The 27,446-nt window shown below is 45.4% G+C and overlaps 1 protein-coding gene across 1 annotated transcript; it reads left to right on the forward strand.

Moving 5' to 3' along the window:
- Positions 1 to 145: 145 nt before the first annotated feature.
- Positions 146 to 22,860, forward strand: mxd4 (MAX dimerization protein 4). The gene is made up of 6 exons (XM_043704153.1): positions 146 to 581; positions 698 to 785; positions 8,447 to 8,476; positions 14,049 to 14,163; positions 16,214 to 16,382; positions 18,141 to 22,860. Exons 1-6 carry the CDS (start codon positions 518 to 520, stop codon positions 18,293 to 18,295), a joined length of 621 nt encoding a protein of 206 aa, XP_043560088.1. The 5' UTR covers positions 146 to 517; the 3' UTR covers positions 18,296 to 22,860.
- The last annotated feature ends 4,586 nt before the right edge of the window (positions 22,861 to 27,446 follow it).

Genomic DNA, 27,446 nt, shown 5'->3' on the forward strand with positions numbered 1-27,446 from the left:
TGCTAGGGCCCGCGGGTGGATACAGCGATCGGATACACGCGAACGGGAGCCAATCAGCTGCGGGCGGACGGCGACTTGTTGATACATCTGTGTCTGTGTCTGGGTGTGTGGAGGGGAGGGAGGTTGTGGAGGTGGGGGCGGAGATCGGAGAGAGGGACGAAACCTACCCTGAGTGTTGTTTCTCCTCCGGGGAGCTCCTCCATTGGAGAGAGCAAGACTCAGAGCTCGATCTGTCAATCAAATCGCGTCACAATACATCTGGGCTGCTTAGCAGGCTAGGTTGAGGTGACAGAGGGATTGCAAAAACTTGTCTCTAACACTCAGTTGTCTTTGCTTCTCCTTTTAACTCTCATTGTTTTTTTTGTTAAAAATAGTGTATAGATTTGTATTTTGCAAATTTTATTTTCCACTCGTAATCATCGGACAGGCAATTTTGTTGTTACTGGGTAGGAAATAGACGCACAAACTATATATACATTTTTTTAAAAAAAAACACCATCAATTTATCTGGAGAGAAATGGCATTTTTTAATATTCAAACCTTGCTGGAAGCAGCCGAGTACATCGAGAGAAGGGAGAGAGGTACGATTGCAGGGTTTTGTTTGCCCCTGGCCGGTTGCAGTGGTCGAATCTCTCAGGGTGCAGGTCTGAAGTTGTTATGTTTCTGTTTGAAAATTTATTTTTTATTTTCCTTTCAGAGGCAGAACACGGCTACGCGTCAATTTTGCCCTGCAACGTCGAATTTAACAGGAAGAAAGGCAAGACGAGGAAAACCCCAAATAACAGGTACGGGGAGGGGGTCTTCTCTCTTTTTTAATTATATATTTGGCTCTTTAATCTTTCCCAGTCGCCATTTTCCCCCATTTGGGCTTGCCTGTGTTTAGGTCGGATATAAACACTGCCACGCGTACAGTATTCTCTCTTCACATTTTACAGGGCAGCTGCCTCTAGCAACCTCCTACACATTCCCACTCTGTAAACCCACCTTTTTTTCAATAAAAAATTGATATCCCCCCCCCCCCCATCCTTTTCTTCCATCCTGAATTTAATATCCATTTAAACAAAATTTATCAAGATTTTTTTCCCCCTTCTTCCTTTTGACTGTCGCTGCTCCCTTCACCATGCAAGAACTGTTGATATTTCTTTTTAACGTTTCTTTTAAAAATATCCATCTAGATGGAAATAATAACCAGGGCCCGTTTCTTTCTCTCCTAAACCTCCCAAAAGATAAACGGTTTTGCACAGATTACTTATTTCCTTAGGTTTGTGAACGTGATGCTGGTTACACGTTCGGATCAGATTAAATAAGGTGCAAAAGAAACGAAAGGTTACTCGTTCTGTCGATTTTTAAATTTTTGCCCGTTTTTTATTTTGAGCAATTTTTTTTCTCATCTAGATTTTCCTTGGCTCCCATTTTTTTTGTCTGGAGCTGTGCTCGGTGCTGCGCCTGCGCCCTGTTTGCTCTTAAGTGGGTTGAAGGATCAGCTCCAACACTTACGGCCCTCTTTTTTACTTCCACTTCTCTCCCTCACCCTGTCTGCAGACTTCGCTTGCAAACTCAACTCATGGCACTGAGCTCTCTGCGTGCTGTATTTTCAGGAAAAAACAATGACTAGTGTGGATGGAGGCCATTCAGCCCCTAGTATCACTGCAAGCCCTCTGCAAGTATTGGTGGGTGTATTCCCCTCTGCTTGCTAGGTTTTGTACTTGTATTTCTGTCAGCTTCTGCTTTTCCCACCCCCCCCTTGCAAACTCTGTGAACTAACTTATTCTTGCTGTGCAAAGGCTGCTTTCCTGTTGTCTCTCATTCCCTTTCTTTTTAATTCATAGAATCCCTCCAGTGTGGAAGTAGGCCATTCAGCCCATTGAGTCCACACTGGCCCTCTGAAGAGCACCCCCCCCGAGAGGTGGCAGTCCTAACTGCTAAGCAATCGTGGCAGATCACCTTAAATTGCTTTCCTTTGTAACTTATTCGCGGAATCATTTTCTTCCTATCTACCCTTTATTCCCCCCCAATCCACCTAACCTGCACATCTTTGAAGTGTGGGAAGAAACTGGAGCACTCTGAGGAAACCCCAAGATATGGGGAGACTGCAAACTCCACACACACAGTCGTGTGAGGCTGGATTTGAATCTGAATGCCTGGTTATGAGAGGTGGCAGTCCTAACTGCTAAGCCATCGTGCCAATCGTGGCAGATCACCTTAAATTGCTTTCCTTTGTAACTTATTCGCGGAATCATTTTCTTCCTATCTACCCTTTATTGCACTCCATTTTTGGAAAAAAAAACACGAGGCACGTTTTGTAAGCCATTCTATTTCTGTTGTGTCAGTCTTGTATAGAGCCAAGGTGAACTATTTTTCTGATTCTGCAATCTTTTGTATTTTGTCGACTGGGATTGATTATGTTCATTCTACAAGAAGCCCTTTCTTGCATGGTCACTACACCACACGGGAGCAAACCATGCAAGTCCCTGCTGGTTCTAACTCACTCCAATCTGTCCCTGTACCCTGCTGTAACCCTGCATGTTTAATTCCCTTATGTATAAAAATTTTTTTTCTCTCTGAATTTGGTAGCACTGTTTTCTGTTGGGGGATTGGTGTTTGAGTTTGAGCCTGGGATGGGGTTGAGGGTTGGGGATGGTTCCTAAGTCTGCTTGTTACTGAGACAGCCAGTGTTGGGTGACTGCCTGTCTAACACCTCGATCAGAGGTGTGTACCGCCATTGCCTGACAGGCACTGGTTATGATTCAGCCTGAGTAAGAGTAACTTCCTCCACCTTTTTAGGTGGTGTCACACAGTCTGATGCAACTTGGCACGGTTTTACCCAACAGGTGAGAAGGTTAAATTTTGTCATAACTAGACTCTAAGCACGTACTTGTACTTGTTCAGGATGTGGTTTGCTCAGCGACTTTTCTGTTCTCCAGTGGATGGAATCCTGGAGATCCTTGCCTTGGTTACTTGTCTGGTGCTTTTTCCTGTTTTTACCTTGTACTGTGTTATCAATGACAGCTCAGTAGGGGTCACTGCTTAGCAATTTAAATCACTTTTGCACAAAAGCCCACCAGTCTGATTTAGATTAGATTTCCTACAGTGTGGAAACAGGCCATTTGGCCCAACAAGTCCACACTGACCCATTCCCCTACATTTACTGCACCTAACTCTATGGGTAATTTAGCATGGCCAGTTCACCTAACCTGCACATCTTTGGACATCTGCTTTCACTTCTGGTTGAATAGCCTACCCTTCTGCTCCCCTTTGGGTTAGTAAAAGGGCAGTGATTGGTTGGGAAAGGTCAGTTATTGGACTACAAGCTGCTGCCTGTTCTGTAATCCATTGGTTACTGGGATTTGGAGTTCCTGTACCTGATGCCTGTTGTGTGAGACCACATCTGGTGCTCTACGTGCAGTTTTGAACTCTGAATTACACAGTGGATGATTTAATTCCATTAGCAACAAGGGTTCACCTCGCTGATCCCTCTGAAGGAAAGGTTAAGCAGGTTGGGCTGCTCCATGTCGATCACTGTCTCCCCTTGTGGAGGAGACTAAAACAGAGGCCTCCGTTTTAAGGGTAAGAGGTTGATAATGAGCTTTTTCTCCATGTTAGTGCGTATGGAGACTCTGCCCTCAAATTTCTTCAAGGCAGAGTTGAGTTTTTGTTGACTAGGGAGTCGAAGCAACTCCTGTTCCCATATAACAATCTTAAATCATATTGCAGCTTCACATAGAATCCTAGAGGCTGACAAAACAGACAAAGGCCATTTGGCCCATCATGTCCCTGTGCTGGTCATTAGCAGCCACCAAACTAATCTAATCCGATTGTTCAGCACCTGGCCCATAGCCTTGTGTCTTTGCAAGTGCACATTGAAATGCTGCTTCATTGTTGTGAGGGGTTTTGCCTCTCCCATGGTTTTTAGAGACAGGGAGTTCCAGATTCTCACCAGTGTCTGGGTGCAAAAGGTTTTTCCTGACTCTCCTGTTCGCCTTCTGCTCCTTATCTTGAAGTTAGTTTCCTCCGTATCCCCACCCCTGGGGTCACTGATTTCTCAAACAAGGGGGAGATGTTCCTTCCCATCCACCCTATCTGTGACCCTCACAATGTTATATATCTCAACCAAGTCCCACCTCCATCCTTTCTGCTTCGTTGGAAACAATGCCACCCTGTCCAATCTCTCTTCATAACTGAAACTCTCCAGTTCAGGCAACATCCTCGTGAAACTCCTGTTGACCCTCTCCTTCCTATAGTGTGGATTCCAGACTTGCACGCATTGCTCTAAATATGGCTACCCACCACTTTATACAGCTCCAGCATCAAATCCCTGCTGTTAAACTTTATGTCTTGATCAGTAAAGGTGAATATTCCATATGCCACCTTACTACATTACCCACCTTTCCTGATACCTAGGGGGCTGGTGAACATGCGCTCCAAGAACCCAGAGGTTCACAGTTGTAATCCCCTTGTCTTATTTGTCCAGTCCAAGTGCATCACCTCTCTCTCTCTTACCTGGATTGAGTTCCATTTCCTGCTGCCCAGTTTGTCTATGGGTATGGGTAGATTTAAGCATCATAATGTGCTTCCTTCTCATTCTGAGGGTGTGGATGTTGCTATGCCATTGCTCCATGTGTATGGAGTACCATCTTGTCCCAACTACAAGGGGCACAGTGGCAATAATCTAGGGGCCAGGAATTAATGACCAAGAGACCATCAGTTCAAATCTGATTATAGCTACTAGGTGAATTACACATTCAGTTCCTCAAATCTGGAATAAAAAGCTGTTCTGAGTTAGGGTGACTGAGACTAAAATTTCTTCTTTTGGAGATGGAAATCTGCTGTCCTTGCCTGGTCTGGCATCCCATTTCACACGCCCGCAGCATTGTGGCTGACTCTTGCCTCTGAAATTACTGAGTAAGCCTCCCTGCTCTCCAAGCAGGTAACCTGGCACTTGCTCTTGGGGCAATTGGCAGCAGTGCTGGTCCAAATGGTAATGTCCACGTCAGTTTTAAAAATTCTAATAATAGTGAACAGTAACTAAAGCAGAGGGAAGGAAATCCGACGAACTTTGTTACCTCTCCATTATACAGTGTGCTCACAGCTCTAGCTCAGTTTTGTGTAAATCAGTGAGATTAACAGGTTATTGCTTCCTCCTGCAAAAAGGAGCTAATTCAGCAGACCCGATTCAATCCTTGGCTGGTTTTATTTAGTTTGAGATGTGGAAACGGCAGGCTGCTCCAGTATCTGTCCATCCCTAGTTCACCCTTGAAGGTGGTGAACCATCTTGAATTGCTGCTGTCCATGTGCTGTAGAAAGTCTCGGAATTCCATCCCCAAGGGTATTTTAAGATTTTGACCCAGTGACGGTGAAGGAACAGTGATTATATTTGAGTCAGGATGGTGAGTGGCTCGGAGAGGAACTTGCAGGGGGTGGTGTTCCCATGTATCTGCTGCCCTTGTCCTTCCGGATGGAAGTGGTGGTGGATTTACAAGGTGCTGAATAAGGAACCTCAGTGATTTCCTGTAGTGTATCTTATGGATGGTACAGACTGATGGAGTATCTGGCACCGGTGGTTGGTTTCACGTTTGTGGCATTGGGGTCAGGTGGGGAGTATTCCATCACTCTGTCAGAGGGGTCTTTACAGCAATTGACAATGGTTTCACTGTCATCATCACTGAGACTAGTTTTATAGTTCCAGATTTATTAATTTAAACCTGGGTTCCCACAGAATTAGTCTTGGCACAAGGACTGTAACCATCAGAGATCCTTGTTGAAGGCTGATGTACTAGCTCTGCTCAGCAGGGTGTCGATACTGAGGCAGTATCATAATGATTCACGTAGGAGGCCGGAGATGCACGAACCTATTTGGGCGTGGAGTTTTGAGGGTGTTACCGTCCAATTCTACTGCAGCAGAATTGCTGGGACTTTCCTCTCCAGGGAACAGGTATCTCTGGCTTTGCCTTACGTCACCTGAGCTCCGTTACACTTGTTCATGACAGCTCTGCATGATACTGACCAGGGCATAATCTCAATACAGCATCTCCCAGTCGATGACAGGTTTAGGAGGAATTTCTTGGGATGGTGAATTTGTGGATCTCTCTACCACAAAGGGCTGTCAAGGCTGAAAGACAGGTTTTTAATCAGTCAGGGAATCCAGCATTACAGAGGAGGGGAAAGGCAGCAAACACACTTGCGGGTTATCAGATCATCCACAATCTCATTGAATTTGCGCTGCCATTCAATGGGCTGAATGGCCCCCTACTCCTACACCGTGTGGTGCAGGTGGTAAATTGTATATATCCCCCTCCGTTTGTTTCAGGGGATCTGATGGAGCTGTTAAAGCATTCAGGTGGTTAGGTGCAGAGGATCAGTCCCCTCTGGAGGGTAATCAGAACAAGGAAGAATTACACTAGTTTCTACATTAGATGATGCAGAAAGGTAATGGAAATCTAGAACCCAGATTCCCCCACCCTCCCCGAGAAGCTGTAGATTGTATTGGAGTTGGTGGATATTTTTGTGAAGTATGTAAGGCACAGTAATGACATTGCTGTATGTAATCTGTGATGGAGCTGGCTGGAGGGGCTGAATAGTCACTTCTACCTCCCTTTTTTTTTCCCTTTTTTGTGTTCTTTTGTTTCAGTCAAGTCTCTGAGGTGCAGCTTCCTCTGGTGACTCTTTGAGCTGAAGGAGTAAACAGAGGGTTACCTTGGGAGGTCCAGGTGTTTGCAACATCTGGTAATGCAGTTTGTGCAGAGGGAGGCAATCCAGGAAGGAATACTGAATGCTGTCAGCTGCTGAATCCTCTCAGCTTGGCCCTGATGGGCTGAATGGCCACATCCTGTGTTCTGTGTTTCAGTTGAGCAGGAACAGAATCATCGAGGTCTATTGCACAGATTGAGGCCCTTCAGCCAAGGCATACGAGGCTATGGGGCGAGTGCTGCCATTAGAAACATGAGGGGGGTCGTTTTTATTCCACCAGCACGGACCCGATGGCCTGAAGGGCCTTTTCGTGTGCCTTGGATTGTGTGCTGTCTCAGACTAATTATTGTGCCCTGTCTATTATGTCAAAGAGCTGCCAGTAAGTGCTGCTCTTCCCTTCTGTCGTGGGCCTGACACATCTTTCCTTCCCCAGAGTTTGATTATGAAGCAGCCAGGACTCCCTGGGAGTGAGGGAGCTGCTGTGAGACAGGCTGGTGGTGGCCGAGATTTACTAACTCTACATGTGACCACAGGCTGCACTCGTTCCAGCGTTAACCCGTCTCTCCATGTGCACAATCTTGAATCCTCCTTGTGACCAAGCTTCCTCCTCTGTCACCAGTTGAAGCTTTTCACTGTATTTTAATTAAGTTACAAATCACACACCAGGTTATAGTCCAACAGGTTTATTTGGAAGCACAAGCTTTCAGAGCACTGCTCCTTTGTCAGGTAGCTAGTGGGGCAGGATCAAAAGGCACAGAATTTATAACAAAAGGTCAGTGTCATGCAACTGAAACGATATATTGATCAAATCTGGATTGCTGTTTCGTTCACTGTATATCACAAGTGACAGTACATCCATATTCAATTCAATTCAATAGTAGCTTGTGTAGCATCTGCCTCTCTGGTAAAGATCGATGCAGTGTATTGAACACCTCAGCCCTGCCCTCTGCCTCCATAAGTTTATCTTCTGGTTGTTATCAACCCTACCTCTTTTACCACACTTGCTGACTATTTATGCACCTGTAGAAGACTTCAGTGTAACCCTCCATGCTAGCTGACAGTCCTATAATTTCTCTTTGCTTCTCTTTACTTGCCTTTGCACCTCTCCCACTGAACCTTCTGTATTCCTCTTGACCCTCCATTGTGTTTTCTACCTCGCCCTTCCATGAGCCCACACTGTTTCTCACATGTCAGAATTAGGAAAGCATCATTGATAACTCTTTCTGATCCTTTACATGCAAAGTCTGAAGAAACTTTGCGCTCTCGCCTACTAGATTTGAGCTCTATTTTTTCAAATAATTTTGAACAGGTCGAGTTGGTGGGTAGGAGGCGGCGGATGAAAACCAAACGTGTGAAGTGAATGTTAGCAGCAGCGTGGCTGTTAACACTGAGCGCTTTATCAGTTAGTTTTCCTGAAACTCTCATCTTCGTTGGGTTGACGTGTCCTTTTTTTTTGTCTCTCTGAAAATTGGCAAGTTCCCAAACTCAGTAAGGTCTTAGCCCCCGAGACCGCTAAATGTGTGGAGCAGTGTGTCCCTGCAGTTAGAAAGTCCAGCTATTCGTTAGAAGCATCCTATCCCTGACTTTGTAAAGCTTCCCCCACCCCCCCCATCCCAACCTTGTGTTTAATAAACTTCCTTTTAAGAAAGTTACTGTTAAAGCACAATAAACTACATCGTTTTAAAGAGATTATCCTTGTTGTTTGCTTAAATTTATCAATTATTAATCAGTGTTTTCTTTTTGTATTCTTTTCTTACAGATCCTCTCACAATGAGCTGGAAAAGCACAGGTGAGTGTGGAGGGACCGGATTCATGACAGATTGTGAATAGTTGGCATAGATTTTTAAACTGCAGCGTTCTCTCACCCCAATCATGTGGGACAGGATGGGGATCTTTGTTGCAGTTTTTCAATCAGCACTTTCTTTCTTTTTCCTATTAGCTTTGTGATGAGTTGTATCAGACATTTGTCTAGCTCCTGCCTCCCCGAGTATTTAAAGGCACCTGTAGCCTTCAGCCTCTCTGCTGTCGAGGGCTGATCCTGGGTGTGTCGAGATAACGCAGGATTTGTTCTTGGTAACTCTCAGCTGTATTGTTTGGGAGGTTGGAGGGGAGGTGTGTGGTGGATGGTGGTAAGATCACTCTGCTCACTGATGTGAAAGGAAGTACATAATCTTCTTCCAGCACCTGTAGGTCTGGGATTTTTTTTTTGTGATGGTGGAGAAACGCATGTATCGAGGAGGCATTGTTTCTGAGCAAGGAGTGGGCTGTCCAGAGACACACTGAGGGATGAGTTAATGTTGATTCGTTCAGTTCAAGATGTGTTGCGTGTCCTGTTTAGGTGGAGCCACTCACTTTGGATTGGACCATTCTCCATGTGTGGGCCTGTTGTTGACTGACTGACTGACTGAAAGCAATGAATTGATTGGACTGTAACTAAATTGACCATGCTGTGATCAATTAACAGCTCAGTCCATCATGAGAACTCTGGAAGGTGACTTCATTAAAACCAGGTCCTGAGGGGGCTGATTTGGAGAGGGGAGTTCCCTTATGAAGTTAGGGGTCACTGCATATTTTTAAAAAAGTAAATATGGGGTTTCCATGTATGAAAGCAGAAAGGAGAACATCTGTCTGTGAGGTGGGGCAAAGGAGGGTTTGTTCTGTCCCTGATGGAATCTGAGTCGATGAATATTCTTAAGGCTGAAGTGTGTAGATTCTTGTCAAGCAAGGAGGTGGAAGGTTTTTTATTCATGGGATGAGGACAGTGCTGACAGGGTCAGCATTTATTGCTCATTCTCACATTGCTGAGAGTCTGGAGTCACATGTAGGCTGGACTGGTTAAGGGTGGCAGTGTCCTTCCCTAAAGGGCATTCGTGAACCAGATGGAGTTTTCAACAATGGATTCGTAGTCATTAGACTCTTATTTCCAAATTTTACTGTGTTCAAATTACACCATTTGCTGTGGTTGGACTGGAACCTGGGTCATCAGAACATTACTTGGGTCGCTGGATTAACAGTCTAGTGATAATACCACTAGGCCTTCCCTGCAAAGGCCTAGGGTATTAATCAGGGTTGCTGAGGGTAAGTAGGAAAAGGCGGTAGTAGACTAGCTGTCCATGTATTGGAGACTGGAGGAGGCCAGAGGGGGAATAGTGCTCCTGACCCCATTCTTTGTACCTCAACCTTTCATTATTGTCTTGACCGTTGCCATCTTCCAACAGCTGAGATGTGAAAGCTGGGTTGCTGGTTTCCCTCTGAGGGAAGCAGTGAGAGATTTGTGTGGATTCTTATCCTGTTGAACAGAGTGGGGTTGGGGGGGGGAGGTTTGTGTCAGCCTTGCTCTGTCCCAACATCTGCCCCCGGGGACAGGCAGCAAGACTTTAAGCAATAAATACAATGGGAGAATGACCTAGTATGAATAAATGGGCTGAATGGCCTGTGCTGGAAACCCTTTCGAGGGGAATGTTCCATGTCTGCATTTACCACCCCTTTTATCCTACTTGGTTGTTATTTTTATTTGCTTGTGTGATGTGGGTGCCTCTGTCTAGACCAGCATTGATTGCCTATCCCCAATTGCCCAGACGGCAGTCTGGAGTCCCAGGTAGACCAGACAAGGGAAGGAGGGCGGATTCCTTTTCCTGACGGGTAGCAGTGAGCCTGGTGGGGGTTTTATCACAGCTGTTGTCAGCGGTTATGTGGTCACCTTTTTAGTCTCGTTGCTTATTCCAGATTTTTATTGTATTTAAAATTTACTGACGGTCATGGGATGCAAATCCCTCTGTTCTCCTGTCACCTTTTTTTAAAATAAAACTATATGAAGGTCTGTCTTGTCGTCATGACAAATGCAAGAATACGGAATTTGATCACTGTTATGACCTAGGGTAAACCCCTCTGCTAATTTAACCCCCACACACCGAAGCTCATCTCGCACTTTAATCTCTCAAATTTCAAGAGGCAAAGAGCTGCCCCAGAGGTCACTATTTAAACTAAAACTTAACTGTTTCATTCTTTAAGTCCAGAAGAGCACATTAGATAACTATTTACAATGCCTTTTTCTTAAACCTATCTTTTATCCCCCCACTCTACAGCACTGGTCCTTTTTTTTTAAGAAAAATCTCCTATTCAGATCACCTTTTCCAAACCAGTCAGCTTTGTTAATTTACCATTATAGATTTTCTTGTCATCTTTTCTTCAGTATTCTGCTTCCCAGGTCTGTCTTATGACCAGGTACCTTTCAGTGAGCTATTTGGCTCACAGTCTATACTTGTTGGTTTTCTTGACACTTCTCCCCCGACTGTTCAAAATGCCTGGTTTTTATGCCCCAAAATATCGGATAATTTCATTGGTTTGATGTCATCAAAACACTAAATTCAAATTTGATTGGATTTTGGTATCTGGGGCGAAATTTAAACTGGCCGAACTCGAATTTGTTTTTGTTCCTCGGCAATGCGACACCAGCTACTTGTTTCAACCAAATGTTAAAAGCTGTGCTTTGTCAGTCCTTGCTCGCTTCCTCTCTAAGGTACAGTGCACACCTACACCTTCATAACAATCACCATCTATACAGCAGGTAAAATGTCTATCTTCACTCGTTCATGGAATGTGGCTGTCTCACTGCTGATCCTGCGTTTATTGCCCGTCCCTAGTTGCCTCTTCAGAAGGCGATGGTGAGCTGCCCCCTTGAACTGCTGCAGTCCATATGCTGTAGGTGAACCCACAGTGCCCGTAGGGAATGCATTGCTGAGTCACAATCCCCATTCTGTGAATGAATGAGAGACAGACATTCCGCTTTTTACCACATTGGGGGTGTCCCACCCCCAAAGCACACTTCCATAGAAAGCCTACAGTGTGGAAGCAGGCCATTTGGTCTAACGAGTCCCCCTGAGCTTCCCACCCAGACCCCCCCACCCCCCTCCCTTCTTGTGTATCCCGGCATTTGCCATGGCTAACGCACCTAACCTACACATCTCTGGACACGATATGGGCAATTTACCATATCCAATCCATCTAATTTGCACGTCTTTGGACAATGGTAGGAAACTGGAGCACCCAGAGGAAACCCACGCAAACATTGGGAGAATGTGTGGAGTTTGCACAGTCACTGGAGGGTGAAATTGAACCTGGGTCCCTGATGCTGTGAGGCAGCAGTGCTAACCACTGTGCCACTCATGGACTGTGGCAGTTCAAGAAGGCAACTTACCACCACCTTCTCGAGGGGCAACTAGGAACGGGCAGTAAGTGCTGGCCCAGCCAGCTACACCCACGTCCTATGAAATTGTATTTTTAAAAAGAAACACATTTTAAGCAGGCTTGTCTTCTGCTTCAATCTCTGTTCTTCACTCTCCTCCCTTCCTATCTCACTGTCTCACCCTCTGTAATAGTAGTTACATCTTCCAGGTGAGACGTGAATCCGATGTCGTGCCTGAAATGAAGATGTTACAGATCCATGGCCAGTATTTGAAAAGGATGAGGGGAGAGCTGTCAGTATTCTGACCAATGTTTCTCTGTCTACAATTGCATAAGAAACCTGTTAACTGCTTATTTTTCCTGGAGACCTTGCTGCATGCCATGTGCTGCTGCTAATGTTGCACTGCCTATTTTAAGACACTGTTGTAGGTGGAGCATTGAAGGTATTGCTGAGACAGTGGGGGAGGTGCCATATAAAATTACACCATTTATTATCTTCTAAAACTATATTCTTTCCTTTTAAAAAGGAAACTTCTCTGTTCGATTTAAGAGGATTCTGTGCAGTGTTTGGCTGTGAATGTTCAGGGTGCAAGTTGTGGTTTTTCAGAGATACTCATGATCTTTCTTTCTTTCTGTCTTCCTCCTCCTCCTCCTCCTCCTCCTCCTCATGTTTCTCTTTTGGTAACTCTGATCTGTATTAGATCTCACACAGAGGTGAGCTTCCTGCCTGTATCCTTGTATCTTACCTGTTTTTCTATTTGAGGTGAAATGTCGCACTCAGTCAGTTTTCCTCCCTCCCCCCCGCCTTTTCGTTAGTGTGTGTGTCTGACGATAGTACTGTCCCACTCCTTGTGACTGGTGTTGCCTCTGAGCAGGAACAAGGAAGCAAAATGTACAGAAAATACTCAATAGGTCTGCAGGGAGACTGAGATAAGAGTCAAAGTTTCCACTCTGTGCCCTGTCATCAGCAAAGGAGCCACTTGTGAATAACAGCAAACCCTTTTATCCTTAACCTCCTGCTCGTGCCCGGTGATAACTCTGGGAAACTTCCCTTTTGAGTAACACGCTGTTCCTCTGCAGCTGTGTTACAGGTTGCCTCCTGAATAGTGTGCAACCCTCCTGAATGGAAGCAGTACTGTTTGTTTTAGGAAACTGGAGGGTTACAGATAAATCTCGTTCCTTTTGGGGTCTGGGCTTTCTGGGTGTCTGGTTGGATATACTGGCTGATACAGTCCTCCCTATCCCAGGTACTGAGGCCAGTGTAGCACCCGTCATGTGTTGGTCCAGTGGTCTCTTGGGTTTAATGCAGCGTTCCTGGTTTATCCTTGTATTAATTTTCTGTGGAGAATGTAATTTGTTGTGGTGCTGGTCAGTGCTCTGGTGTGTTGGCTCTTGAATTTCATTCATTGATTGAGGTCCCTTGCAGACAGGGATGTCTCTCTCCCTCCCTCGGAGGAGGAGTCTGTATGTGGCTGTATAGACTGATGGGGCTACCAGAGGCGGTTACACTTGGGATTGGTGGTCACGGGAACGGAGTGGGTCGGGTGCTGGTGTGGCAGCTCTTTACATTGTTTCTCTTCTCACCACCTAATGGATCACCCACTACCATGTTGAAGGGTGGGTGAATTGAAAGGCCGGTCTCCATTCATTCATTCATTCATTCATTGGATGCAACATTACTGCCTAGGTCAGCGTTCCTTCCCTGTTCCTCATTATCCACAGGGTGATTAAGTCAGCATCACTGTTGTGGGACCAGTCTCGCATGTAGGCAACACTGGGTAAGGGTGGCAGATATCCCACACTGAAGGGTATGAGTGAACCAGATGGGTTTTTACATCATTCAGCAGTAGCTACAAGATCACTTCAGGTTTTTTGTATTCAATTCTGCCATGGTATTAGCCTAGGGTTCTGGATGACTCATCCAGAGACATTGCCACTCCTTCCACAACCTCTCCTATATTGCTTGCTTAATAAGACAACACTTTCTCTACAATTGACCCAGTGAACCTCTGCTGAACTGCCTGCAGTGCAACTAACTCCTCATGGGGACCAGAGCTGTATGTGGTACTCCAGACCCCCTTGCCCTCTGTCTGGCATTGACCAGAATTTGCGTTGTTCCGTTCTTGCACGTGCTGGTTTTTGACTTGGTCACTGAGCACTGCTGTTTTCACTTGCAGGAGGGCAAAGCTGAGGTTATACCTGGAGCAGCTGAAGGAGCTGGTACCGCTTGGGCCTGACTGTTCGAGACACACCACTCTGAGCCTACTGAAGCGAGCACGGACTCACATCAAGGTAAACGGGCGCTCGCTCTGGGTGCACTCTGTTTTCCCTCCTTGTGCAGATCTTCAGCAGCGCACTTACCTCATTTGTTCTTTTCTTTAATTGGATGACCAGTGAAAGAAGCGGCAGAGAGGTGAGGGTTTTATTTGAAGGTTGCAGTAGGTTGTGGTCACGGAATGTTCCGCTGGAGCGAGCGGTGGTGGTAAGTTTGATGGTAACTTTGACAGCTGGACATGGTTCTCTCACAGCAGGGGCAAGTATTTGTGAGGCAGAGAGTACAGCTGAGTGGATTCTGTCTCGAGCCAAGTCAAAAAGCAGTGTAAGATGGTGGTGATGTGACTGGACTAGTAACCCCAGAGCCCCAAGCTAATGGTCTGGTGGTGTGGGGTTTGAATCTCCCTGGCAGCTGGTGAAACTTTGAATTCACCAAAAGGCTGGCCTCAGGGTGACTGTTGTAAAAAAAAAAACCCATCTGGTTCCCTAAATCCCTATTTTTTTTTTTGTTTTGTTTTAGGGAAGGAAATCTGCCACCGTTACTTGGTTAGGTCCACGTATGACTCCAGGCCCACAGTAATATGCTGGGCTCCTAACTGCCCTCTGGAATGCCTTCAGCAATGTGCACATTTCAGGGGCACGTGGATGTGTGACACTTGCCAACTGGCAATGCCAACATCAAAGAATGAAAAATACCGTGTTTTTTGAGTGCCTGGTGATGCTTGTTGGGCTGCACTCCTGGTTTGGAATGAAGCAGATGGCTCCTACTCCAGGAGGAGACCTTGGGGTTCAGGAGTATGGTTCCATGAAATGGTGTCACTGGTAGTCAGGCTGGTTAAGGAGGCTTCCCCTCATTGCTCAGACCATTGAGTATAAGAGTTGGGATGTCATGTCGCAGCTGAACAGATTGGGAAGGCTGCTTTTGGAATACTGCATTCAGTTCTGATCCTCCTGCTGTAGGAAGGATGTTGTGAAACGGTTCAGAGAAGATTAGCAAGGCTGTTGCTACGGTTGGAGGGTTTGAGCAACAGACGCTGAATAGGCTGGAGCTGTTTTCTTCCGAGTGTCAGAGGCTGAGGGGGTGACCCTATGGAGGTTTATAAAATCACGAGAGGCTTGGATAAGGTGAGGAGGCAATGTCTCTTCCCAGGGTAGGGGAGTCCAAAACAAGAGAGCATATGTTTAAGTTGAGAGGGGAAAGACTCTAGGGATCTAAAGGGTCAACTTTTTCATGCAGAGGGTGGTGCATTTATAGAATGAGCTGCCAGAGGAAATGGAGGTTGGTACAATTGCAACATTTTAAAAGGCATTTGGGATGGGTATGAGTAGGAGGGGTTTGGTGGGGTATGGGCAAGTTATGGCAAATGAGACTAGATTAATTTAAGATATCTCTGGTTGGCATGGATGAGTTGGACCGAAGGGTCTGTTTCAATGCTGTATAACTTGGAGTCATGTTTTTGTCATTTTAAGTCAATGGTGTGATTAGCCTGCTTTGGCTCTGGCATCTTGTGGTCTTAGAGTCCAGGCTGACACAGACCGAGTGCCTACTGTACTGTTGAGAGGAGTTAACCTCAGGCCCTGACACAAGATTAGGGGGAGCAGATTTAGGACTGAATTGAGAAGGGATTTCTTCACCTATGGGTTGTAAATCTGTGGAATTCCCTGCCCAATGAAGCAGTTGAGGCTACTTCAGTAAACCTTTTTTTAAAGGAAAGATCATTTTTCTTTTGAACAGTAAAGGAATTGAGAGTTATCGTGAGAGGGTGGGTAAGTGGAGCTGAAGCCACAAAACGATCCGTCATGATCTTATTGAATGGCAGAGCAGGCTCTAATGGTAGGACTACCCACTCCTGCTCCTGCTCCTTATGTTCTTAGTGAGACCATTATTGAGAACAAAGTTCTTGCTTGTGCCCTGCGTCTAATATCTATCACTCAGCCATCATTCTCCGATGTAGTTTCCTACTTGTGTGCTAGTGACTAGATTGAGCCTTCGGGTGCTGCGGGGTCATGAAGGGTACTGTAAAACCAGGGTCTGTCTTCATTCGTTCTCCTTCTGTCTTGTCCACAGAAGTTAGAGGAGCAGGACAAGAAGGCGCTCCACCAGAAGGAGCAGCTGCAGCGTGAGCGGCGGTACCTGAGGCGTCGGCTGGAACAGCTGGCTGTCCAGGGGATGGAGCGACTCCGCACTGACAGCCTGGGCTCAGCTATCTCCACTGACCGCTCCGATTCTGAGCAAGGTAAGGTTGTCCGGCCGTCGGCGGGCCAGAACGCCACCGAGGTCATTAAACACTCCCTACAGTGTGGGAACAGGTCCTACAAAGAGTAACCCACCAGACCCATTCTCCTACCCTGTTACTCTACATTTCCCCTGACTAATGTGCCTAAGCTACACATCCCTGGACACTACGGGCAGTTTATCATGGTCAGTTCACCTTCACCTGCACACCTTTGGACTGTGGGAGGAAACCAGAGCACTCCGGAGGAAACCCACACACAGTCACGGGGAGAATGTGCAAACTCCACATGGCCTGAGGCTGGAATTGAGCCCTGGTCCCTGGCGCTGAGAGGCAGCAGTGCTGACCACTGAGCCATTGTGCGGCTCCAAACTACAGTCAGAAAGGCGTTGTGCTCCCTCTGTCTGCCCCTCACTTCACTCAGTCCTGGCTGTGCCCCCTCCCTGTGCCCTTCACAGCTCTCTGCTTCCTGCTTTCCACTCCCTACAACACTGCCCCCTCATCCCCAAAAGAAAACTGGCATCTCCACATCGGGTGCACTGGGATGTTCTGTTCAGTTAAAGGTGCTATATAAATGCTAGTTGTTCTTGTCATCTGGAGTGCAAAGCATTTCTTAAAAGGTCAGTAATCTTGGGGATGAGCATGTCACCTGCTGAACTAATGAATGCAGTACCTGGGAATGTGGTGGAGGCAGCTTCAATTGAGGCATTCCAAGGGGCATCAGGTGGTTACTTGGATAGTAATAGTGCATAGGGACAGCGAGTGGGAGAGGAAAGGCAGGAGATTGGCACCAGGGGATAGAACCAGTGTGGGCATGATGGGCTGAATAGCCTCTTGCTGCAATTCTGTGAATAATACCCATGTGTCAAGAAGCTGCAGGGCAGTTTTGGGATGACTGATTGATTGGCTGGACTATTGCACAGGGCCTTGGAAGCAGCTATCCTAGTTTGGTTCTGGAGTCTGTGACTGACTGAGATGGGAGGGCAGGCAAGTGGTCAGGGCTAATCAGTATTTGCAGAGGGATAGAGCCTGGTAGGAAAGTAAGTGGACCATATCTTTTCAGATGGAATGAAATGTGGGCTGGGGAGGTGTGTGATGGTCCTTTTTGAGGCCTTCGCTCTGGATCAGTGATCCAGAGACATTGTTCCATGGACCCATTTTTTGAATTCTGCCAAGGCAGCTGGTGGCATCTGAACTCTCATTAAGAATCTAATGAGGACCATGGACCCGTTTGTCAATTGTTGGATTGACTGATTAACTGAACAGAACATCCCAGTGCACCCATCCAGTTCATTAACATCCTTTTTTTTAGGGAAGGAAATCTGGTCTACATGTGACTCCAGAGGCGCAGTGATGTGGGTGACTGTCAGCTGCCCTCTGGGTAATCAAGGATGAGTAATAAAGTTGAGTGTGATGCTGGAAAAGCGCACAGGTCAGGCAGCATCCGAGGAGCAGGAGAATTGACGTTTCGAGATAGAAAGATGTCCTGATGGTAGGGCTTATGCCCAAAATGTTGATTCTCCTGCTTCTCAGGTGCTGCCTGACCTGCTGTGCCTTTCCAGTGCCAAACTCCACCTCTGATCTCCACCATATGCAGTCCTCGCCTTCCTCCTTCCTGGCTGTGTAATAAATCCTGGCCTGCCCACCAACACCCGCATCCTGTGAATGAATTGGAGCAAATGACAGCTAAGTCAGTTTATATCATTAATGAAGCTTTTGACCCTGGTTTGATTTTTTTTTTTCACCTGTGCTCTTACACAGAAGCTGATGTTGACATCGAAGGTATGGAGTTTATTCCTGGTGAGCTGGACAGTGTTGGCAGTGCCAGTGATGTTGATGACCACTACAGCTTCCGGAGCAGCTCAAGTGACAGTGGCTATGCAGACTCTCACACAGTCACACCAAGACCCTCATAGTGACCACTTTGGTTACCAGCAGAGGACCACATTGTCAACGCAGGGCACTTATACATATATATATCTATATCTATATATTAAAAAAAATGAGTTTTGTTTTCTCCTGGGATGTTGACTGCCACTCTTTAACAGACACCCCAACCACAAGAGCACTTGCATTTGCTGTTACCCTCCTGCAGTTCTTTGAGAACCTGGCTCATCCATTCCGACGATTTGACTCTTGACACAAGGGTGTGAAGAAGTGCAGGGTGGTATTGGCAATAAGTGGCCGGGCAGGTGAAGGGCAAAGTTGGATGGGGGGGGGTGAAAAGCCAGCTCTAATGATTAGGCTTGAAAGTAGAGTATTGCTGTACTCCTGGTTTTTTTTTTTTAAATTTGGTTTTTATTCTGTCGCCCTGTTCAGATTTGCCCATGGTAAGAATGAGGAGGGAGGTGGTGTGGCTAGCTTGACCCACATGAGTTTTGCTGGTGTTATCCAGGGCTGGTTTTCCACTGTGCAGCTCTGAGAGGAGCGTTCACCTGTGTACCTCCTATCTCCTGTCAGCTGTCTACCTTCCTGATGCAGAATGCGTTTTGTTTTTAAAACAACTTGACAGTATTCCTATCAAGGCTAAGCACAGTGCATTTATTGTCTCCTTGTTAATCATCAAGACTTTGCGCATTAATACAGGGCTTTTTCTTTTTGAAAAAGAAACTGCAGCAATAGGCGTATCGAGCAAAAAGAAATTGAGAATTTTGCTTCTGCTTTCCGTGATTATACACCGGGCTCGTAGCAGTTTCATTATCTGTGTCATTTTGACTGCTTCTACTGAAAGTTAGTGATACTAAAAGTCTTTGCTTTCCCTGTCTGCTTGGTTTTAGTCATTAGAGCATGGCTTCTAGACAAACTTATCAATCATTTACATATACATCACTCTCTCTAGAGAGACATGCCTTTCTCATCTAGAGAAGGTTTTTTAAAAAAAAAAGGACTGAAAAAAATTGCAAAAGTAATAGTCAAGTAATTTTAGCCAGTGTAGTCTCAATTTCCTGTATCAAAATTTTGTATTATATTTTCCTAAATGTTATCTAAACCATGCTTGTCGGGGAGGGTGGGGGGCGGTGAGATGGGACTAAAATGGTACAGGACCTAGATCAGAGTCTCAGACTTTCTGCCATTGTCATTCTGTGCCTTGGTATTCCTCCGAGAGCCCTGAGGATTTCCGATTGCTGGCATTTGCATCTGTCCCTTGCGGATACAATGGTGAGGACTTCATGGCAGCTCTTGTCCTTGTTTGCACTCTTCGAAGCGGCTGCTTCCAAACTTGCCGCTAACCGGGTAGTTCTGAGGTTGCAGTTCACGTGACCTTTTCTGTGATCATGCTCCTTACTCCCACTCCCCCAACTTCACCCAAAACCCTGATCTCCTGGTGGGGGCGGGTCAAAGGTTAGAACATGGCAGCTGAATTTTAAAAGAAAAAAATCTTTTAATAAAAGTAAGAGTTTATTGTATCCTATTGTTATTGCTGGTTCCTGTAATGAAAGAAAAATCGCTCTAAATGCCTCATAACAGGGATGTAGCTCAGTGGTATTCGATTGACAGACTGCAGAATTTCCAGCAATTTTATTTTGAAGGTGGTTTTATTTCCTCTGTGGATGCCAATTTCTGAATCATGAAAGCAATAGAGATTTTACTTTTATCATTAAACACATGTGACTGTTAATAGGATCAAATTCCAATGTGACGTGTACAGTCCGTCCGGTCCTTTCCTGAGCGACGGAATGCTGTGATCAAATAAAAACAAAGGAAAGCTGTTTACTAAACGCAAAACTCTCGCACAGAACCACGGAGAAGGAGATGAAAGGTGACTCTAATAGGTAGCAAGGGTCACAGCTTGTTGGTTGTGTGCGTGTGTTAGTCCCTCCTTTCTGGGCATTTTTCCTCTGGCATCTTTAAAAATACAATGCTCGTCCCATGTCCGAGTGTGAGTAGCAGGATTGGCTTTCCCAGTTTGATTGATCTGCCTGGGGTTTGCTGTTTGTGCCTTTTTTAACAGTGGGCTCAACGACTGGCTCACAGCTTTGTCTATTTGCTGTTGGAGGGGTTTGGGTTTGGGTTGGTGTGGAGAGAGGGGCAGCTGGTGATGTGGGATTAGTCAACAAAACTTCTAGAGCAGTGGCCTCTCTGCATGGAATGGTGCTGCCTTACTGATTGGAGGGGAGACTTGCTCAGAGTGTACATTCCTGGGTCACCAGTTAGGAGGTGTGCAATATTGAGTTGGATTGACTTTATTTTGTGATGGTGTTTTTTTTCAAATCATCTGTTTACTTGTAAGTTTCCTCCCTTGGTAAAGATTCTGATGTGAGGTCCTCTTCCTTGAAGTTAAGTTTTAAGACAGCACCTGGAGTGGCATTGCCATCCTGTTGGCAGTACTGTTGGTGTGTCTAGGACTCCAAAACCAGTTTTGTGACTGGCGAGCCTGGTTATAGTTGAAGGTCTCCTTAGCTCATTAAGGCCCAATGCTGGCCCTTTCCAGGGGCACGTGGGCAAACTAGTGGATGGTCTTTCAGTGGAAACTTTCAAAGCTGGCATCACCTGACTTAGAATATGAAAGTGATTTAAGTGAATTTTGAAATAAGAGATCAGTCTTAATCTAATTGAGTGGGATGTGCTCAACGGGCTAAATGGCTTTCTATTGCTTTGCTGCAGAGTTCTTTGGTGTGGGTACTGAACTTGAATGTGGCTGAGAGGGTGTTTGGAGCAAAGGCTACCTCGGTTGGTGTGCTAACCAGCGTATCCTTTGCTATACTCTTGCTATTCAATCACTCTCTGGTAGCTGCATTTCTGTTCAGTGCTCTGACTTGTATGGTTTTGTGTGGGTGGGGTTGGGGATGATGGGTGGAGCTATTTCTCTGGGTGCTGAGTGTATAAAACCCTGACTGAGGGAGTAGATTAGGGTTGTATCCTGTATTTGGGGTTGGTGCGGTTTGCTTTTGGCCTTGAGTGCTCTCTCATACCAAAGACACTTGAGTAGGTGGTGAGTGCTTTACTCTGGGTAAAGGGTCCCAATCCCGACAGGCTTTTGACACTGCTTTCACATGGCTATAAGACAGGTGGCATTTAAAAACTGGATTCTTGGATCTGAGGTGCAACAATTCATGTTGCAGGTTCAAGCCCAATGCTGTGGAACAGGATGTGAGTTCTTTGTTTTTAAATGAGCGTTGTGTCTCTGTCCTATCCCGCAGCCAGTTATTGTCTGAATTTTGTTGGTGTCACCGTGGGTCAGCCAACCATATGTAGTGGAGGACCGTTGTGATGAGCATTGATTGGAGGTGGAGGGTGTACCCCAGAGCACTGCTAATGCCCTTATTCCAGAGACAGTGGCCAGCTTGAACTGTTCTGTGTGATCCAGATGTTTTGCAGCCAGTGATTTTGGGGAGGGGAGTTGTGTGTAACTTAGTTGTTGAAGGTTGACTGCCTCCAAGCTGTTAATCTGGCAGGAGGTCCATGTTGGAACGCAGCTGAGAGTCCATGTTTCCTGGCCAGCTCTGACACTGCTGACATTCTCCATCGACTCAGCTGCCCAAAACTAAACTCCTCTTCCATCAGCTTCGCAGCTGGGCTCATGTAAGCTAAACTAGTGGGAGTTTAAAAACACACCTGCGCCCCCCCCCCCCACACTACCGACGGTAATTGTGCACAGTTGCAGGATGCTGTTGCCTTGGACCTGGATTTTTGTTGACACCAATTTGAACAAAGTGAAACACTGCAGTTAGGCGCTGGGCTTTATTTCCTCAAGTAAATAGGAAACTGTAGCAGTAAAATGTATTTTTATCTTTGGTAGGGGAAGGGTGGGTGGGTGGCGAGGTGGGATTGGGAAGCCAATGTAGACTTAAGGTCTCCAACAGACCAAAACTGAATTCCCTTAAATTTGTAAGATTTGATTGTTGCAAAGCATTAGATAATGAGCCTTGTAATGTTTTCTTCAGTATAATGTTGGCCTACTCTGATAATTGAGCCCATTCATAGTTACCAGGCCTTCCAGGAAGGGGAACATCATTGCAGTATTAAACCTCTTATTAAACCACAATCACTGGCTTTACATTTTTCAATGTCTTTTTAAAAGAGCTTTATTTTGTAGAATGTGGGAAAATCTCTGTTTTCCTCCTGCCGCCACATGGAAGTGGCTTTTTGTGGATTGTTGGAATTGAGAGAAGTTAACTCTCTCTACTTCCTTTCAAAGCTCCCAGGGCACTTGCTGGTGGTCGGTTGGTTGGAAGGTTGAGCAACTGCAGTTTCTGTTGACCAGATTAACTTTATTCTTTTGGGTGTATGGACGGGATGGTGTTGGTTAGGGAGGAGGGTTTGTGAATGGCTTAAGGTACACTGGATGGGTTCTGTGCCAGAGACTTGTGAATATGTACTGTTGAGGAGCTCCCTTCAGTAGAGAATGCTTTATATAGCTCCTAAGATGTATAATATAAATTCGCACATACATGGTGCTGGCTACCCACCTGTAGCACACTGAAGGTAATGTGTTGTATCATTCTTTCATTGTAATATAATAAAACATTTTTTTACATCATTTGGTCTGCTGTTTTATGCTGGCTTAAACTTTTGACATGAGCATTCCCTGAGGTGCATTTTGCCTCTAAGATCACAATCCTGGACTTTGGGGTTAAGACTAGAGTGCTTGTTGCTTCCTGTAAATACTGTCAGGTCCCTAACAATTAATAGCCTCTCCTTTTTCTAAGATCTTGGTGTGTCCATTTCAGTCTGCGTACAATGTTTACTTGGGACAGCCTCTTTCAAACAGAATATGTACTGTTGAGTACATCTTTGTGAAGCATGTAAACTAAAGCTGGTGAATGCTGTTGTATTCCAGCACGCATTGCAACTTTATAATTTCATTGCTATATCCTAACTAAACAACAAGTTGAGAAGTTTTTGAAAAGCTTGATAAATCTTAGCAGCTTTTTATTCTTAGAAAAACTATTAATCACTCTCTTTGTAAAAAAAAAAAACAACTTTTCAAAATCTGAGGCAGAGGTGCCACAAATTGTGCATCTCCTCATGGAGCTGGGTAATTTAATCCACTCTCCATTAACTACAAAGCACCAGTTGTGGAATTCCCTGTCACAGAAGCAGTTGATACCAAAACATTGAATGTTTTCACGGAGTTGGATACAGCCCTTGGTTAAAGGGAGAAGGTGCGAACAGGGTTCTGAGTTGGATGATCAACTGTGATCTCGTTGAGAGTTGGAGCAGATGTGAAGGGCTGAATTGCTGACCATTTCTGTAATGATGGTATTACTGCACTGTCGCAATCTCTCTCTATCCTGGAATGGGACCAACTGACCCTAGAATTTCATTTCTGCAGCTCATAAAGTTTGGAAGTGTTTTTATTTTTATTCTTTATTTCCGATTTTTCTGTACTCGACCAGGTATGAGTAGAGTTTGGTAGTCTTCTCCCATTTCCTTTTTTAAGGTCCTACAATCTCACTGGGTAAAGGGATGAGACTTTATGCTACTGTTTAACAACACCCTCTGATGCAAACTTAGCAACTTGCAGAACAGGCAACAGCAGCAGTCAGATCAATGGTACCATGACTGGCTCTGTTGTATAACAGGGAGGACAAAGTGCAGGTGAATGCTAGTAATAGGAGATGCTGTAGTCAGATGCACATCTGTGGCTGCAAGCAAGATTCTAGGCTGGTACGTTGCCTTCTCTGGTGCCAGGGTTAAGGGTGTCTAGCAGCCAAGAGGTTGTGGTCCATATTGGTACTAACAACATAGGCAGAAAGAGAAATGAGGCTCTGAAGAGTTCAGAGTAGGGTAGGAAGTTTTAAAAAGCAGGACCTCCAAGGGTTCTAATCTCAGGCTTACTCTGTACTACATGCTAGTGAGCTCAGAAGGAGCAAGCTAGTGTAGTTGAATGCATGGCTAAGGAATTGGTGTATGATGGAGGGATTCTGATACCTGGAAGATTGGGATCTCATTCAGGGCAGGAGGAATCTGTACAAGGACTGGATCCACCTAAACTGGAGGGGTATAAATATCCTGGCAGGGAGGTTTGTTTGCTACAGGGGAGGGTTTAAACTAATCTGGTGGGTCTGCATGTGCAGTGGATTAATGAAAAAGTAGTCATGTAAGTAATAGGAACAACATAGGGTTGGCTTGGTGAACACTGCAAGATTAGTGGTCTGAAGTGTATTCCTGTTAATGCAAGGAGTAAAACAGGAACAACTATGTTGTTGTTATTACAGAGACTTGGTTGAGAGAACGGCAGGACTGGCAACTCAACGTTCCAGGGTTTGGACACCTCAGGTGAGCTAGGGATGTAGAAGGGGATGAGGAGTAGCATTTCTGATCAAGGAGAATTACTGTACTGAGATGACCTATTTGAGAGCTGTTGGGAGGACTTGAGAATAGCCCATTGATTTTTTTTTTTCATGTCCCTCGTGGTGGGCTGGTCCAGAAGATTACGTCGCATGGAATCCACAGTGAGTTGATAAGTTAGATACAAAATTGGCTTGGTCATGGGCAGAAGTAGTTTGATTAGATTACTTAGTGTGGAAACAGTCCCTTTGGCCCAACAAGTCCACACCGACCCTCCAAAGAGCAACCCACCCAGGCCCATTCCCCTAGGTTTACCCCTTCACCTAACACTACAGGCAATTTAGCATAGCCGATTCACCTAACCTGCACATTTTTGGACTGTGGGAGGAAACCAGAGCAACCAGAGGGTGCTCACGCAGACGCTGGGAGAATGTGCAAACTCCACACACACAGTTGGCTGAGGTGGAAGTTGAACCTGGGTCTCTGGCACTGTGAGACAGCAGTGTCTCCTCCGTCGTCTCCTCCTCCTCCTCCTCCGTTGAGGTCTGTGACCAGTGATATTCTATAATGCCCAGTGCTGGTATCTCTTTGGATGAAAATGTCAGTGGTCTGGCTTACTAAGTGTGCAAATGAAATTAACATTGGAGTTTTGGATATTGAGAAAGCTTATCAAAAGATAGAACAGGTTATAGATCAGTGGAAAGTGAAGCAGGGAAATGGCAGATGGAGTTTAATCTGGGCAAGTGAGATGATGCATTTTTGATCAAGTACGAGAGGAAAGTGCATAGTAAATGGCAGGATCCTTGGGAGCATTGATATACAGAGGGATCTTGGGGTCCAAAGTCCATAATAAGGAATGAGTTGGCTAAATTAAACTGGGAACGCAAGTAATATGGTGGAATAGTTGAGGAACAGAGGAAGACTTCCAAAAAGGTTTTTCACAGTGCTCAAGGCAAGTATATTCCAGTCAAAAGCAAGGGTAGGAAGAGCCAGCCTTGGATAACCTAGGAAATAAAGGAAGGCATACAATTAAAAGCTCAGGCTTGCAAAGTAGCCAAGAATAGTGGGAAACTGGAAGATTGGGAACATTTTAAGTAGTAAGAAAAAAATCCATGAAGCCAGCAATAAAGAAAGGTAGATTCTGAATATAGAAACAGGTAGGAAAGGTTTTTATAAATGTAGAAAACAGAAAAGGGTGGTGAAAGTGGACATAGGTCCCTTGCAGGATGAGAAAGGGGAATTATTATTGGGTAATGCTGAAACCGCTGAGGCCTTGATAACTATTTTGTGTCAGTCTTCACAGTGGGAGATATGCCTAACATGCCACAGTGATATTAAGGATAGGATGGGAGGTGCGAACCTCAATTCAATTGTTATCACTAAAGGAGTAGCGTTGAGCACACCTGAGGGTATAAAGGTAGGTAAATCCCCTGGTCCTGATGGAATGCATCTCACATGCTGAAAGAAATGGCAGAGGTTTTAGTAGATGAGTTTGTAGTAATTTATGAGGAGAAAGTGAGGTCTGCAGATGCTGGAGATCAGAGCTGGAAATGTGTTGCTGGAAAAGCGCAGCAGGTCAGGCAGCATCCAGGGAACAGGAGAATCGACGTTTCGGGCATAAGCCCTTCCTGAAGAAGGGCTTGTGCCCGAAACGTCGATTCTCCTGTTCCCTGGATGCTGCCTGACCTGCTGCGCTTTTCCAGCAACACATTTCCAGCTTTGTAGTAATTTACCAAAATTCACTGGACTCTGGACAAGTCCTGATGGACTGGAAGACAGCGAGTGTCACACCACTATTTTTTAAAAAAAGGTATAGGTAAAAGGCAAGTAAGTATAGGCCAGTCAGCTTAACATCTGTAGTCAGGAAAATGCTGGAGGCTATTAAAGAAATAGTGAGACATCTGGATGGAAAGGGTTCCATCAGGCAGATGCAGAATGGATTCAGGAAGGGAAGGTCATGTTTGACAAACTTGCTGGAGTTCTTTGAGGATGTAACAAATGCAGTGGATGGAGTGCAGTGATGGATGTTGTATACTTGGATTTTCAGAAGGTGTTTGATAAGGTGCTGCATAAAAGACTCCTCTATAAGATAAGAATGCATGGAATTGCAGGGAATGTACTGGCATGGATAGAGGACTGGGTTAACCAATAGAAAGCAGAGAATTGGGATAAATGAGTGTTTTTCTGGTTAGAGATCAGTGGTGAGCAAGGTGCTGCAGGGGTCGGTGTTGGACCAACTGTTCATGATATATATAAATGATTTGGAAAATGAGACCGAGTGTAACGTATCCAAGTTTGCTGATGACACCAACTTGAGTGGAAAGGCAAACTGTGCAGAGGATGTGGAGGGCCTGCAGACAGATTTAGATAGGTTAAGTGAGTAGGTAAGGGTCTGGCAGATGGAGTACAGTGTTGTTAAATGTGAGGTTATCCACTTTGGAAGTAAAAGCAGGTGAGAGTATTGTTTAAATGGTGAAAGATTGCAGCATGCTGTTGTGCAGAGGGACTTAGGAGAGCTTGTACAGGAATTGCAAAAGTTGATTTGCCGCTGCAACAGGTAATCAGGAAGGCAAATGGAATATTGGCTTTCATTGCTAGAGGGATTGAGTTTAAGAGCAGGGTGGTTCTGCTGCAATTGTACAAGGTGTTGGTGAGGCCGTGCCTGGAGTATTGTGCACAGTTCTGGTCTCCTTACTTGAGGAAGGATAAAACAATGACTGCAGATGCTGGAAACCAGATTCTGGATTAGTGGTGCTGGAAGAGCACAGCAGTTCAGGCAGCATCCAAGGAGCTTTGAAATCAACGTTTCGGGCAAAAGCCCTTCATCAGGAA

Source organism: Chiloscyllium plagiosum, chromosome 2 (genome assembly GCF_004010195.1).
Source record: "Chiloscyllium plagiosum isolate BGI_BamShark_2017 chromosome 2, ASM401019v2, whole genome shotgun sequence".
Taxonomy (NCBI): Eukaryota; Metazoa; Chordata; class Chondrichthyes; order Orectolobiformes; family Hemiscylliidae; genus Chiloscyllium; species Chiloscyllium plagiosum.